General features: G+C 44.6%; 1 protein-coding gene across 8 annotated transcripts in view; it reads right to left on the bottom strand.

The window, feature by feature from the left end:
• SLC8A1 (solute carrier family 8 member A1) overlaps window positions 1-13,349 on the bottom strand; it is a 368,211-nt gene that overhangs the window by 304,011 nt on the left and 50,851 nt on the right. Inside the window, exon 1 of one of the 8 annotated variants that reach the window (XM_087863713.1) lies at window positions 12,946-13,348. The exons of the other annotated variants lie outside the window; for them this stretch is intronic. Within the exon in view, the coding sequence (XP_087719839.1) occupies window positions 12,946-13,014 (69 nt within the window). The 5' untranslated portion in view covers window positions 13,015-13,348. Of the gene's footprint in view, window positions 1-12,945; window position 13,349 lie in introns of those variants that run through there. 8 annotated transcript variants of the gene reach the window in all.

Genomic DNA, 13,349 nt, shown 5'->3' with positions numbered 1-13,349 from the left:
GAATGAATAAAATAATTCTCATAGGATCATGTGCTGACTCACCAAATTTCTGAAGGTGAATCAGAATCTGGGAGCTGGGACCAGGCATTTGCATTTAAAAATGTGCCCTGCGTGAAGCAGATGCCCCTAAAATGAGCAGATGTCAGTATCACCCTGAAAAGCCAATGTCAGTATTAAGTGGAGGAGAGGAAATGTGATTCAGGCTCATGGGCAGAGAACCTCAGGCTGGAAGAACTGACCTCCAGCACAGAGGAGGTGGGGCTCTGACGTTGGTGTTCCCCAGCACCCGCGGGCGGGTACTGCTCCAAGAGCCCCGGCTTCATGATTTCTTTTGGAATGCCAAGTTCATCTGCTCTGTGGAGAGGGTCCTGATATTTCAGACATCCTCAACAAAGCATATCTTCTCCTTCCAGTGCAATAAGAAGACATCTGGTCAAGCACCAACCCCAAATCAGCTCCATTACAGAAGCCTCGTAAACGGGAAAGTGCATCATGAATTTAAATTTAAATATATTAACTCTGCATACCGGCGTGGAATTAGGAGTAAGAGAAAGAAAGCTGGGGAATGAAGAGAGTCTTTCAATACTAAATAAATAAAGAGGAATTCAAAGGGAAGCTGCTCTGCTAATCTTGGGCCAGGACTGTCCTCAGATTCATTTTGCCAGTGCCAAGGGCAGAGTAAGGGCCCCACTTATTGTCATAAATTGGCATTTACGACAATAATGACTGAAACCACTGACCGATCACTTGCTTTGTCCCAGGCGCTTTACTGATGGCTTTGCATTCACTATCCCCGACCTTTCTGACAATACAGCAAGGAGGGATTATCGTTCTCCTTTTACAAATGAGAAACATAAACGGTTCATAAAAGTAAACTGGCTGAAGTCATACAAACAGAAGTGAACCAGGATTTTAATGCAGGCACTTTGCATTAATTATGCCACCAGGCTTTCCAAAATGGCAGCAACTTTTTGTTTGTTTTCACTACCTCAGTGAACAATACTGTCCTCTAGTAGCAAAGAGCTCCCTACTTAGATATTTAGTGCAGAACAACCTTTCCACGCTGCCCTCCTTTCCCGTGAATAAATGTACGTAGTTTGCATTACCTTCTCAAGAGCCTTCACGTTTGCCTCTCCTGTCTCATGCCTCCCTGTCCCCTGAGTAAGGGCTTCGTAAGCACTCCTATTCATCACGTAGCAAGGGAAAGATGATCCATTTGGGGGATCATCAGCTAAAATCTGAGGTCTGAAATCACTCCAAAGTCATGTAATCATCTCAAGGTTTTTCCATTTGGTCAGGAGAAAAGAAAATAGAGAAAGAAATCCTAGCAGTGAGCAAGCAAAACTAAACTAAAAGGTGGGTGGAGTTGGGGAATGATACTGAAGTTTAGCACAGCAAGTGAATATTTTGCTCTAATAGCAATAAATCAATTTTTTTTCGAGAATTTCAACACAGCTCGCAAATCTGATGTCTTGGGGTCAAGACTTTTTTTTTTTTTTTTTTAACCCAGTAAGGAATTCAAAGAAACAGGAAAACAACACATTCATTCATGGTTTTGTCTGCCAAGCTTTCTTAGTCACTCACGTATACCAGATACTGGGTTAAAAAGATGAATAAGATAATATCCTCCAAGAAGCCCATGTTCTAGCGGGGTACTACAAAAGTCAAGGTGTGAGTGGCCTTTCTGGAACAGAACTCTTTTATTGCTAGAGAATTCCAGAAAAGGAGAGACTTTCCGCGCATTCAGAGAGTGAGATCATGGGTGCACCTTGACCCACTCAAGATGGACCACCTCGCTCCCAGGTTAATGCACCTGAGCTCTCGGTTTAATACACCCAGGTTTCTAGAAACCTCCGACTGCTCAGCCTCCAGTTCTACCACCCAGGGTTTCCAAGCGTAGTCAGGTCCCGGAGGCCTTGGAGCACCTTGTCTGTACGCTGTGCATCTTTCAGGGGCCTCATGATGGACAATAACAACTGCTTCAGATAATAATTTGTTCACCATCCACCCTGAAGAGAAAGAGCCGCCTTTCTTTGATGTCTGACCTTACACACCGGGAACAAAAAAATGAGGTCACATGCATGCGTTTATATCTGGGTCACCAAAAAAGATTTACTTCCTATAAATATTTTCCACACTAGCTTATTGATATTTCACCTTAAGAAGTGTGTGTGTGTGTGTGTGTGTGTGTGTGTGTGTGTGTTTGAGTGCAGCACAGCCCTCTTTATATTTCTAGTTCTAGACAGTGAACCAGTCATTTATTCATCAAGCATTCATTGAGTGGCGTCTATGGGCAAAGCACCAAACCAAACACTGTCAGCATTACAAAGATGCTCCTGACCAACTGACAGTGTTCAAGCAACTCAACCAGTAGCTCCGATGGCCATGAGTACTAGGAAGGATATGGAAGAGTCCCTAAAAGGAGAGGACTGGAAGAATGATGAAAACTGGAGAGAATGAGAGGACATTCCAGAAGGAAGGAATGATGTGCATAAAGGCAAAGAGCACGGCTTCTTCAACTTAACTTCACCTAAGAATCTCCTGGGAGATTAATTAAGATGCAGATACCTGGGTGCTATCATCAGATGTCCAGTAGCTCTAAAGAGGAAACCCAAATCTGAACTTTAACAAGCACCCCAGCTGATTCGATAGGGATAGTGGCACAAAGGGCAGAACTGGGTGCAGAGAAGAAGGGGTGGGGGTATCTTTAGCAAACAGACTGCAGAGCAGAGCACTTACACAAGGTACCTGACCGAAGGTAGTGCCTAAAAATTAGAAGACAGTGTTTCCTGCCATACGGTAGAATGTTGATATGAAATAATATATCAGGAGGGCTTTCTTTCTCACAGATTGGGACTCCAGACAGCATCAAAATGGGGAGATCCTTGATGAGCTGGGGGGAAGGTAGGAGAGAGGATGATGAAGAAGAATGGACCCTAATAGGAGATCACAGCACCCCCGCCCCCCCGCAAAGAGGAGGTTAAAACATTGGGAGTAACTTATCCCTACTTCATAATTTTGCAAGGGCTAGTTCTGCCCTCTTTGAATAGAAACAGCTAAGGGTTGCTCCGACATTACATCAACACGTGACAAAGACCCAGGATAAATGGAAGTCCTTGGAGACCTTCTATCGAGGTTCCATGCACAATTCCTGAATAGAGTAGACAATATATAGAAATGTAAACCCCAAAACCTGAATCCTTGGGTGGTGAGGAAAGGTGTGCTCTTTAAATTATAGGGTCTTTATGGGGTATCACCACTCCCTCTGTTCACCTCAACTGAAGGGTAAATCTTTGTAGTCGCTTTCTGTATTCTAGTCTGCCTCTTGGGACTAGGGATGTTTAATACAGAATCTAATTTCAAGCTATGTGATGGGAACATCCAGAATGCCTTTAAAAAAAAAAAAATCTTTTTTCACAAGGAACATGCTGGTTATGTGAGCAGAGGCTGGTGAATTTCATCAGCTTTTTCCCTGAGTCATTAAGCTTCATCTTGAAGTAGATTGCTTTTCAGGAGATGGAACCCTATCAACTTGAAGTTTGTAAGTCTTTTAAATTTTCCTTCACAGTGTCAAATCACAGTCCTTGAAAGAATAAGGTGCACTTGCAAAGAGCAGAAGAAGGAAGTAAAAAGAAATTTTTTAAAAAACTCAAGTTAATAGATGGTCATGCAATGGTGACCCTTCATCAATACTCTTTGCAACAATTTTCTAAAGTTCCTGACAATATACACAGTGACATGGCTCTAAAACCATGTGTGTGCATATATACATATGTACAGAGAACAAATAAATTTTTTAAATGGAAGCAGCTTAGAAAGGAACTGGCCAAACTTTAGTATTTGTAGGAATAATTGAATAGCTTATAGGAAAACATGAAATTTTTACACAAATCCCTAAGCACAGTTTATGGGACATATAGTTTCTCCGCCAGATAAAGCATCTAGTGAATATGCCCTTTACACCAATCCCCTATACCTATATTTGAAGAATTGTTTAAATATTGGCCGAAGTGTTAGGATTTTAATGTTAGTAACCATGCCGAGACTATTATGTTATGGTCTTCTTGTGATAGGCCAGGATTGGAGAGAAGCCAGTGGAAGAGTTGAGAAAAAAAGTCAGGGGAAGAAATGCCAATCATTGAATCATTTCATTAGCAAGTGAAGATAGTAACTTCTGCCTTTTTTTTTTTTTTAAGATTTTATTTATTTATTTGACAGAGATAGAGACAGCCAGTGAGAGAGGGAACACAAGCAGGGGGAGTGGGAGAGGAAGGAGCAGGCTCAGAGCGGAAGAGCCTGACGTGGGGCTCGATCCCATAACGCCGGGATCACGCCCTGAGCCGAAGGCAGACGCTTAACCGCTGTGCCACCCAGGCGCCCCGTAACTTCTGCCTTTTAAGCAACGACCACTTTTATCAGTATCAATAACTTATGCGAGAACACACAGTCACTCATTCATTCAACAAACCCTGAATGTCTATTCTGTGTCTGGAGTGGGAGAGGCACTGGGGCTAGAGCCATGAAGTAAACAGATACAATCTCTCCCCTCCTGGAATGTATTATGTAGCTGGGAAGACAGCTGACAGACGTTAATTTAAATTATTTCAAAAAGAAACATCATTATCAACTCTGATAAATGTTGTAAAGGTAAAACACTGTTCAAGAGTAAGTAATGGAGTAATGGAGGACCTGACCCACTTGGGTATTAGGGAAGGCTTTGCTGAGGAAATAACATGTGAGCTGAAAATTAAGATAGTCAGCAGGAAGCCAGGCCAAAGATTATTGGAGGCCCAGGTCTTGGATTAAACTTTTTGCAATTCACTTTCTCTGTAATGGGGTTACTCACAGACCTATGTTCTTAGATATGCTGGGGGATGAGATCATGCTTAGAAAATACTCAAAGCAGAGTGGGGGACACAGGACAAGTGGGCACCTGGGTGGCTCAGTTGGTTAAACAGCCAACTCTTGACTTTGGCTCAGATCATGATCCCAGGATCCTGGGATTGAGCCCCACAAGCTCCCCTTGCTCAGCGGGGAGTCCGCTTGAGATTCTCTCTCTCCCTCTCCCTAGGCCGCCCCCCCAGAATAAATAAATATTTTTTTAAAAAAAGAAAACTATCAAAGCGGCTTCTGTAATTTTTTTGAGACTTGCCCTTCTAAGGTCACAATCATGTAACTGCATTCTGCCACTGCGCTGGGGGCAATGTGGTGGACAGAAGGATCATTGGTCTGAGAGCCAAAAGAAATGAGTGCTGGTCTCAGCTCTGAAGGACCAGTCCTGGGGCCTTGGACAAAGCATCTTCCCTTTCTCAGCCTGGTCTGTAAAACGGGGAATTTTGCTAACAATAGGAAGCTATAATACCCTAATCCCTCACTTTGGCACTCAAGGTCGGCATACATAATACAGCACATGTCCACATTCCCAGGGTTACTGTTCCTGGTAATCAGCTGAGCTACTAAATAAAAATTACCCAAATATGTACCATGTTTTCCTTTCTCATGCTTTTCCATCGGCCCTCCATGATCCATCTTAAATGTCCAATTTCCCTTCGTAAAACTGCTTTTACTGCTAGGAAGGCCCATGAAAGCCATCCAACTCTGTCCCTACCCCCTTTTCCCAACACGAAAACTCAGGCCATGATAACTTAAAAAGCTTTTTCAAAGCCACACATCTCAGATTTGACAGAGTTAGGCTGTAAAACAAGGTCTCAGTTTCTAGGCCACCTCTCTTTGCACAACACCAACCCCCACTGCTAGGATTCTTCAAGCCCACTGATAGTGCCTTTGTGTCTCTCACAGTCTAGCTGTGTGTCGGGAGTTGGTGAACTAGGGCCAGCAGGTTGAATGGTAGCCTGCCACCTATTTTTCTAAGGCCCATTTCCTTAATTTCTTTTTTTTTTACTTTTTGAATAATTGAAAACAATGAAAATATAATATTTTGTGATGTGAAAATTATATGATGTTCAAATTCCAGGGTCAATAAAAAATGTTTTATGGCCCACGGCATGTCCATTCACGTAAGTATCGTCAATAGGTGCGTTCACACTACAACGGCAGTGTCGAGTCATTGTCACGGGCCCTGTGGCCTCCAAATGTTTACTATGTGGCCCTTTGAGAAACAAGTTTTGTGACCTCTGGTGTGTGTCCTTATGCGTGTCCTTATCTTCCTTCTCTCCGTGACAACCTCCCACAATCAGCACGTTCATAGAAAGGCACGCGGGTAGGCACAGAGACTCACCGTTCAGCTCAAGGAATAAAAACAAATCCTTACTGATCACTCACGTGCCGGAAACCGCTCCAAATGTTTTACAAGTATTAATGTATTATTCCTCCCAAAACCCCCCACGTGGCTTCTTACTGTTATCATTCCCATTTCACAGATGAGCAGAATGAGGCACAGAGAGGTGAAGTCCCCAGCACGATGTTAAATATGCCATTTGTTGAATCCAAATAAATATTATGACTGTCATGATATGCCTGTTGACCTCAGAGAACTTGAGCCTGAGTAGTCCAGAGTCCCTCATTTTGTTCATCAATACCCCGAATCTTCAAGTCAAAGCCACTGTTCTCTTCCCACCTTGGGGGATCATTAGGAGACATCTTGGGAGTCCTGAGGCCAGAAAACACAGATACATTTCCGGAGGCCTTCTACATTATCGCACACAAAAGAAAGATGGGACTTTGGTGACATGACCTCAGAACCCTAGCTCTGAATTCGACTATCTCCTGTTTCACTCTCAAAAGTCATTTACTTTCACATGGTCTTCATTTGCTCCTTTGATTAGAAAGAACTATTTGATCTCTGCTGCTCCTTCCAGAGCTAGCTGTGGTTCTAAGCAGCAAGAGCAAAGAGAAGGAGAAGCTCTTAGAAGGGGCCACTGACAGGTGCAGGGCCAGGAGAAGAGAGGCAGTGAGGGGTCAGGGGAAAAAAGAGCCACCACCTCTGCCCAGTAGGGAGCTCACATCCCCCAACAGCTAGCAGGCAGGTTGTTCTGGAAGAGTGACTTGGAACGTCGGAGAGACATGTGATATATGACGGAGCACGTCTCCAAACCCCATCCTTTTGTCCCTGCCCAATGCTGTTCACTTTGGGGCCCTACCATGGTCTACGCAGGTAGTTTAGGTTTGCAGGCAGGGTAAGCAGTCTGATTTTCTAAACTTGCTGGTGGGACTGGATGCGATACATCGAGCAGGGCAGAGCCACAGCGGGCCCTGGGTCCTGTGTTTTATGGGGAAGCAGAAATGAGGAAGAGGAGTCCAAGAAGCTCAAGGGAGAAAGCACCAGAGCCATTCAGTGCCAAAAAAAAAAAGAAAAAAGAAAAAAGAAAAGAAAAGAAACGAAACACCACCTGTAATGGCCCAGAAAACATAACCATCCAATTAAAGGAGGAACAGGATGGCAGGTGGTCTGTCCCTTGTCTGACCTCTCAGACTGTTGCAGTGTTTCACTTTAAAGGCCATGCTGGAAATTCACCCTGAATTTTGGTTTCACTTGTAAAATACATGGGTGCAGTGGCTTATGCTAGCATTTGTTCTAGATCCACGGTTCCCATGGCGTAGTTCTGACTGGGACACACAGCTGATTTGAAAAGTCTGGAAATGGCCCTAACGTTGCCCCAGGGTTGTCCTTGTCATAAAGTAGCTGGGGCTGGTTTACAGGTTTCAAAAATAGCTAGGCTTTATTTTATTTTTTTTTTAAGATGTATTTATTTATTTGAGAGAGAGCTCGCCTGTGTACACGTGGGGGGCCGGCGGGGAGGGGCAGAGGAAAGTCTCAAGCCGAATCTGATGGAGGAGCCCCACGCAGGGTGGGTCGCGGGGCTGGATCTCACAAGCCTGAGATCAAACCTGAGCTGAAACCAAGAGTCCAGCACTTAACCCACTGTGCCACCCAGGTGCCCTGACTGTATTTATTTTAGAAGCCCTTTTCACTCTCTGAAAATAAACTGAAATGCCTCCTCCTCCACGAAGCCTCTTCCAAGATTCTCTTCTTCCTTTCAAACTCTAACGGCATTTTGTTCATTAGATAGTGGTAGCAATAGTTCCCAGGTGGCTCAGCATTTAGGTGTTCTAGACTACGACAGCCCTAAGAGTAGAGAGCATGGCACAAAGAACATGGCTTCTGAACAGGATCAAAAACTGGTAGGATCATCTATTAACTCTTGGATCAGTTATTTAACAGAGACATAGTCGTCGTCTTTAAATCGTGATAAGGACCCTTCCTTGCAGGGCACTTACAAGCATTACATGAGAAAACACATTCAGAGTGCTAAGATTGGGCCTGAGCAGACAACGGGAGCTCAGCAAATGTCAAATAACTCCTCTTCATCATCTGCATTCTCTGAAAAGCCAGCGCAGGGCCTTGCATACAGTTAGTGCTCAATAAATACCATGTTGGGGTTGGAATAAATTGCTGAATCACCCTCTCATCTGTCTGACTTCATCTCACATTAGATTCAATGAAGAAATTATTATTCTGACTTCACATGTAATGACATCTACTAAGTGATTATTTTTTGTCTTTTTTTAAATTAAGGTGAACTCCAATATTTAAATTTATTTTTCTATCTCTATCACATATGCAAGAATCCATCTGTCTGAACTGGTATCACATATGCATTTTGTAGGTTACAGGTATGACTATTCCAAAACGACGTATAGTAGAAGCCATTCAAGATTTTAAGGATATCATTTCACACTGGGGAACATAACTTTGCCTATTCTCAGAAGAACGCAAAAGGCTACACCTTCCGGAAAGGATCAAATGTTTGATACCTTTACCGCCCCAGAAGTAAAATTTCAGTGAGGAAGCGCATTGCTGGCTCTGTCTGGCTGCTGTCTACTCCCTCCGCCAGCGGCCCGGTTCTTGGGCACGCAGGTCCTCACACTTCCCCACCAGAAGGAGCCCCTGAGGGCACAAACTGGGCACCAACCCAGTTTCGAACTACTTTCACTTCCTCTGTACCTTCCTGTGTTCCAGGCCCTCGGGACTCTTCTGTCAGCTGACCTGATAGACCAATACAAGTTAACGAACAGATGAGAGCGCTTCATAAGGACTAACGGTGGCTCTTTCCTAAGTGCTGTCATTGCATTTTATTAGGGATCTACCAGAATGGAATCCTTTTATTCAAATGAGTGTCTAAGCGTGAGAATCTCTGATCCTATGTTGGCGGATGGAGAAATGCTTCCAACCCCAGGATGTTCCGCCCCCCGCCCCAGATCGCTTTACGGGCAGCTGCCTATCCCGTACTTGCCCCTGACCGCAAACACATGTCCTTCACTTCACTGCCAGTCAGGGCTTTTCTCCTTCCACATGTCCTCCTCCTCCTCCTCCTCCTGAAATTGGCTAGAGAGTTTCAGGTAAAGAGAAAATGGGATTCTCTTGAACCTTTGTCTATCTTGTTCTGTACTACACTCTCTCGGCTAGACAGACCAAAGGACAGTCACAGATGCGGGTATAAAACACTCGGAGTTCCATATGAGTTGTCAGCAAGGAGCGTCTACACGAAACACTTGAGGCAGCAAGGGCTGCAAGCAACTGTCTTCCAAGTTGAGCCAACACACTGGAAGAAGGCACCATATCTCCTCATTTGCATTCTGAGCTGCTCTTGATGAAAACATGCCAGGGAGAGTAGCTTACCCCAGGAGTCTCCAGTTCAGAAAATAGGTTGTTCGATGTACAAACCTTACTGAAAAACTAATTATTGATTAGTTTAAGTCTTCAAAATATTTGTTGTATAAAATATATTCTGTGGGGTGTGTGTGTGCGCGCGCACGCATGAGAACCTGAGGAGGGAGGGAGGCAGTGAGAAAGAGAGAGATGGAGAGACACAGACACAGGGAAAGAGGTATCTTTTGGAAGAGAAAGAAAGAAAACTGAAAATCATCTCACTGCATTTAATGAGGCCCCACTGGACCAGCTCCGAGTCCAAATCAAAATCTCAGAGGCCAACTCTGAAAGCTCACATTTCCCGAATCTATTCCATCCCAATGGGTCAGAAAGCACCTGACATTTACTTCCACTAAATCTCAAGTATGTCTCTAGGGGATAGACATGCCTTTGTTCCGAGACAAAACTTGAAACGGCTAGTTCAGCAGCCCACTGGCTTGGTTAGCCACAAGTATTACTGAGATTAGAACCCAAGTGATTGGCAGCTACGGAGCGGTCAGCGATGTTAGCCTTGATTCCGAAATCTAGGGAAAGTCAGGGAGAGTATTTGCCACAAGAGGGAGCAGGAGAATTTGATCAGATGGGAGACTATCTGGTAGAGGTTATGATGAGGGGTCTAAGTATGAGGTATGGACAATACTGGAAGATGTTTTGGCAAGAGTCATCTATCCTTTATAAGAAAAAAAAGGGGGGGAGGATGAAAAGAGCAGGAAGAAGAGAGAGATAGCAACACATTGATTCTTAAATTCTCGGCAAATGTAAAGCAACTATTTAATTTTTGGTTAAAAGCGACATACACTCACACTGCAAAAATACAAAACATGCAAGATAGGTGCTCTACCACCCTTTTTTAATCGTGTATTTTTTTTCCAGGTTTAATTTCTATTTCAACTTGGACCTTGGTTATTTCCATGCTGCTGGGGTAGCCTGCTTGCTACTTACCTCCATGCTACGCTCCCTCTACCTGAAGGTGTCATGGAGAAAGGGCTCCTCTCACTGAACTGCAACACCAAAATCAGATGGCAAAGTCCGAAAATGCACTTACTTTGGGAGAAACACAGCCATGACCTAAATGAACGCTTTAACTTGCTTTAAAGCAGGAATGTAACCTCATTGGATCTGCAGAGCTTTTATCATCATTTATTTTTTCAAAGAAACAGATTAAACACTGAGAGGGAAGAAACCATGCGTTTACTTTGCAAGATGAATAAGTCTATTTTTGTCCGATAAAAAACATGTTAAATATAGCTTGCTAACAAAATGCTGAAGCTCTCTTGGAATTTTTTTTTCAAAACATAGTAAGCTTGAGAGAGCAATTAATGTAATTCCTGCATACAGTCCTGACTATACTTCATCTCCCTTTTGTAATTTTATTTGGAGTAAAAGTGCCGCTATCACTTCTCTTCCCCTTCATGGTCAACAAAATGGTTAGCTAGCTCTTAATCTTTAATCCAAAACGATAGAGCAAAAACCATTCAATAGTAATGATAAAATAAACAGAAAGAAGAGAAAGACCGATGGATAGACAGGTAAGTAGATAATGGACAGAATGATAGACAGAAAGATGTAAAGCACAGCCTTCACATTCTTTTAATTCATTACTCTCCTCTTCCAGCCCTGTGAAGCTTCCAAGACAGAGTAAATGAAGTCTGATCGTCATGAACACTTGCACCCTTTGCAACCCGGCACAGCTCGATAGTCAATAACAATTTACCTCTACCCAGTTCCTTAATTCCCTAGTACTTAATCATTCCATATTTAATACAAGACAACAGCCATTTTAGGGAGAAAAAAAAATCAGGGCTCTTTTTTTAATAGGTGGGAGAAATCTTAGCAAAACAGCCCTCAGAATCAAATGTAATTCTTCAAGCAGACGGAATTTGTAAAATGAAAACCATTCAAGACAACACATCTTGCTTCTTGATGAAGTAAGTGGGTCTCCCCCCACCTTCTCACTCACAAGGCCCCAAAGATGGAGCTAGCTTTCCCTTCCTTCCTCCTTTCACACCAGCCTAAGCAGCCAATTAAGCAAGTTTAGCAAACCCAGAGAGCTAAATCCAAGTAACACAGGATTTGAAAGAGGAACCTAAAAGCCATCACCCCTATTCTGGTTTTGTTTTCTTATCTGAAGTAAATGGAACATCTAGATACATTTCTACCCTCCTTTCCCGACTTGCTGCAGGAGTAGCTTTGAGAGAGAAAGAGAAAACATGCAAGTGTGTGTATGTGTGTTTTGGGGAGGGGAGGCGTGGGGGGGGGAGGTATACTTGCAGAATCCCCTCCTGGTCGCTCCCCCTTTCCCTTAGCAGATCTTCACACAGATGCTGGATTGGGGGCGCTCCGATTGCTTATATTTGGAGATCCTCAAGCTATGCCTGTACCCAGATCTGATCAGAACCCACCTACTCTGCTAGCTCCTCCATGGTCTGGACGCCAGGACTGGCTTTACCACATCTGTCATTTTTTAAAAAGCTTCTTCCACTACACCTCCTACTGATATCCTTTTTTTCTCTTTTTAGTCTTTACACCTCCAGCAGGACAAAGTTTGTATTGTTACAGTCACAACCACTAGTGGCTGACTAGCAGGAAAGATACAGAGCGCCGGCAAGGGAGCCAGGCTAAGGGGGGTTAAACAGATACCTAGGGCAAAGCATGACTTTCTTTCCAATGACTGCGGACACCATGCACTATTGCTCTCTTCAAAAAATTCTTTGTTAAATTCGATCACTCTGCTTTCAACCCAACCACTGCCACTTTGTCTGGAGAGGGAAATACAAATTGCCAGCCCCAGTCATTCATCAAATAGTCAACAGAATCCATGGTGGGGGGGGGGGGTAAAAATCAAGGATGCACACATACTGTTTTTTTAAAAGCATCGTCTGGGCAGATTTGGTTTCTTTAGCCGACTGTCCACCCATAAGACCTCCCTCTTCTTCATTAAGGAGGAGCCAAGAAGGATATCCTCACATCTCAGAACACAGACCATTTCCCCAAGAGCCAGCAAAGCTCCAGAGGCAGATAATGCAGCTGCAAAGTTCCCTTCGAATCTCGTGGAGGAAAGATGCCTGTGCGTGCAGAATCCCCAACGCACACCCCGGCACAGTGCCCAGAGACGGGGACCCTTCAGCCCACTCCCCCGCTGTAATTCCCCCTTGCCTGTTCCTCCTGCCCCGGCCACAACACCCTCCTCTCCGCAGTCCGTGGTGAAGGAGCACCCAGAGCTGGCCGGAAAAGAGACTCGCGAGTGTGGCCTTGGGGAAGACCCCAGGGATTACCAGGAGGTGGGATGACCGCGGAGCAGAGCCCAGTGGGTGGGGACGCCTGGATCCCCAGCAGCGCTGCATTCCGGGTGGACTTAGCTCTTCGCGCCCTGAAGCCTCCGAGCCCAGCGCCGTGCAGGGTGCAGCATCTCTCCTCAGCAGCCCGCCCTTCCTCCGGCAGCCGGCACTGGCAGGCAGGCACACTCACGCCCAGACGCACCAGCCCGAGCAATTTCGCCCCCCGAGAAGCGCGGACACCCCAGAAAACGTGTAGGGACACACGCGCGCGCGCACACACACACGCGCACACACACACACACACACAATTCAGCAGCCGGTCCTTCGGCCAAGCGGAGGGAAGTGTAGCCTTATGAACAAGAAATGGAAAATAGTTGGCGGTAGCTGACCAAATCCCTTCT

The sequence above is a fragment of the Ursus americanus genome, chromosome 7 (assembly GCF_024610735.1).
Source record: "Ursus americanus isolate L20-20 chromosome 7, mUrsAme1.1.p, whole genome shotgun sequence".
NCBI classification, from domain to species: domain Eukaryota; kingdom Metazoa; phylum Chordata; class Mammalia; order Carnivora; family Ursidae; genus Ursus; species Ursus americanus.
The sequence above is the reverse complement of the archived record's forward strand: the minus strand, read 5'-3'. Positions and strand labels throughout refer to the sequence as shown.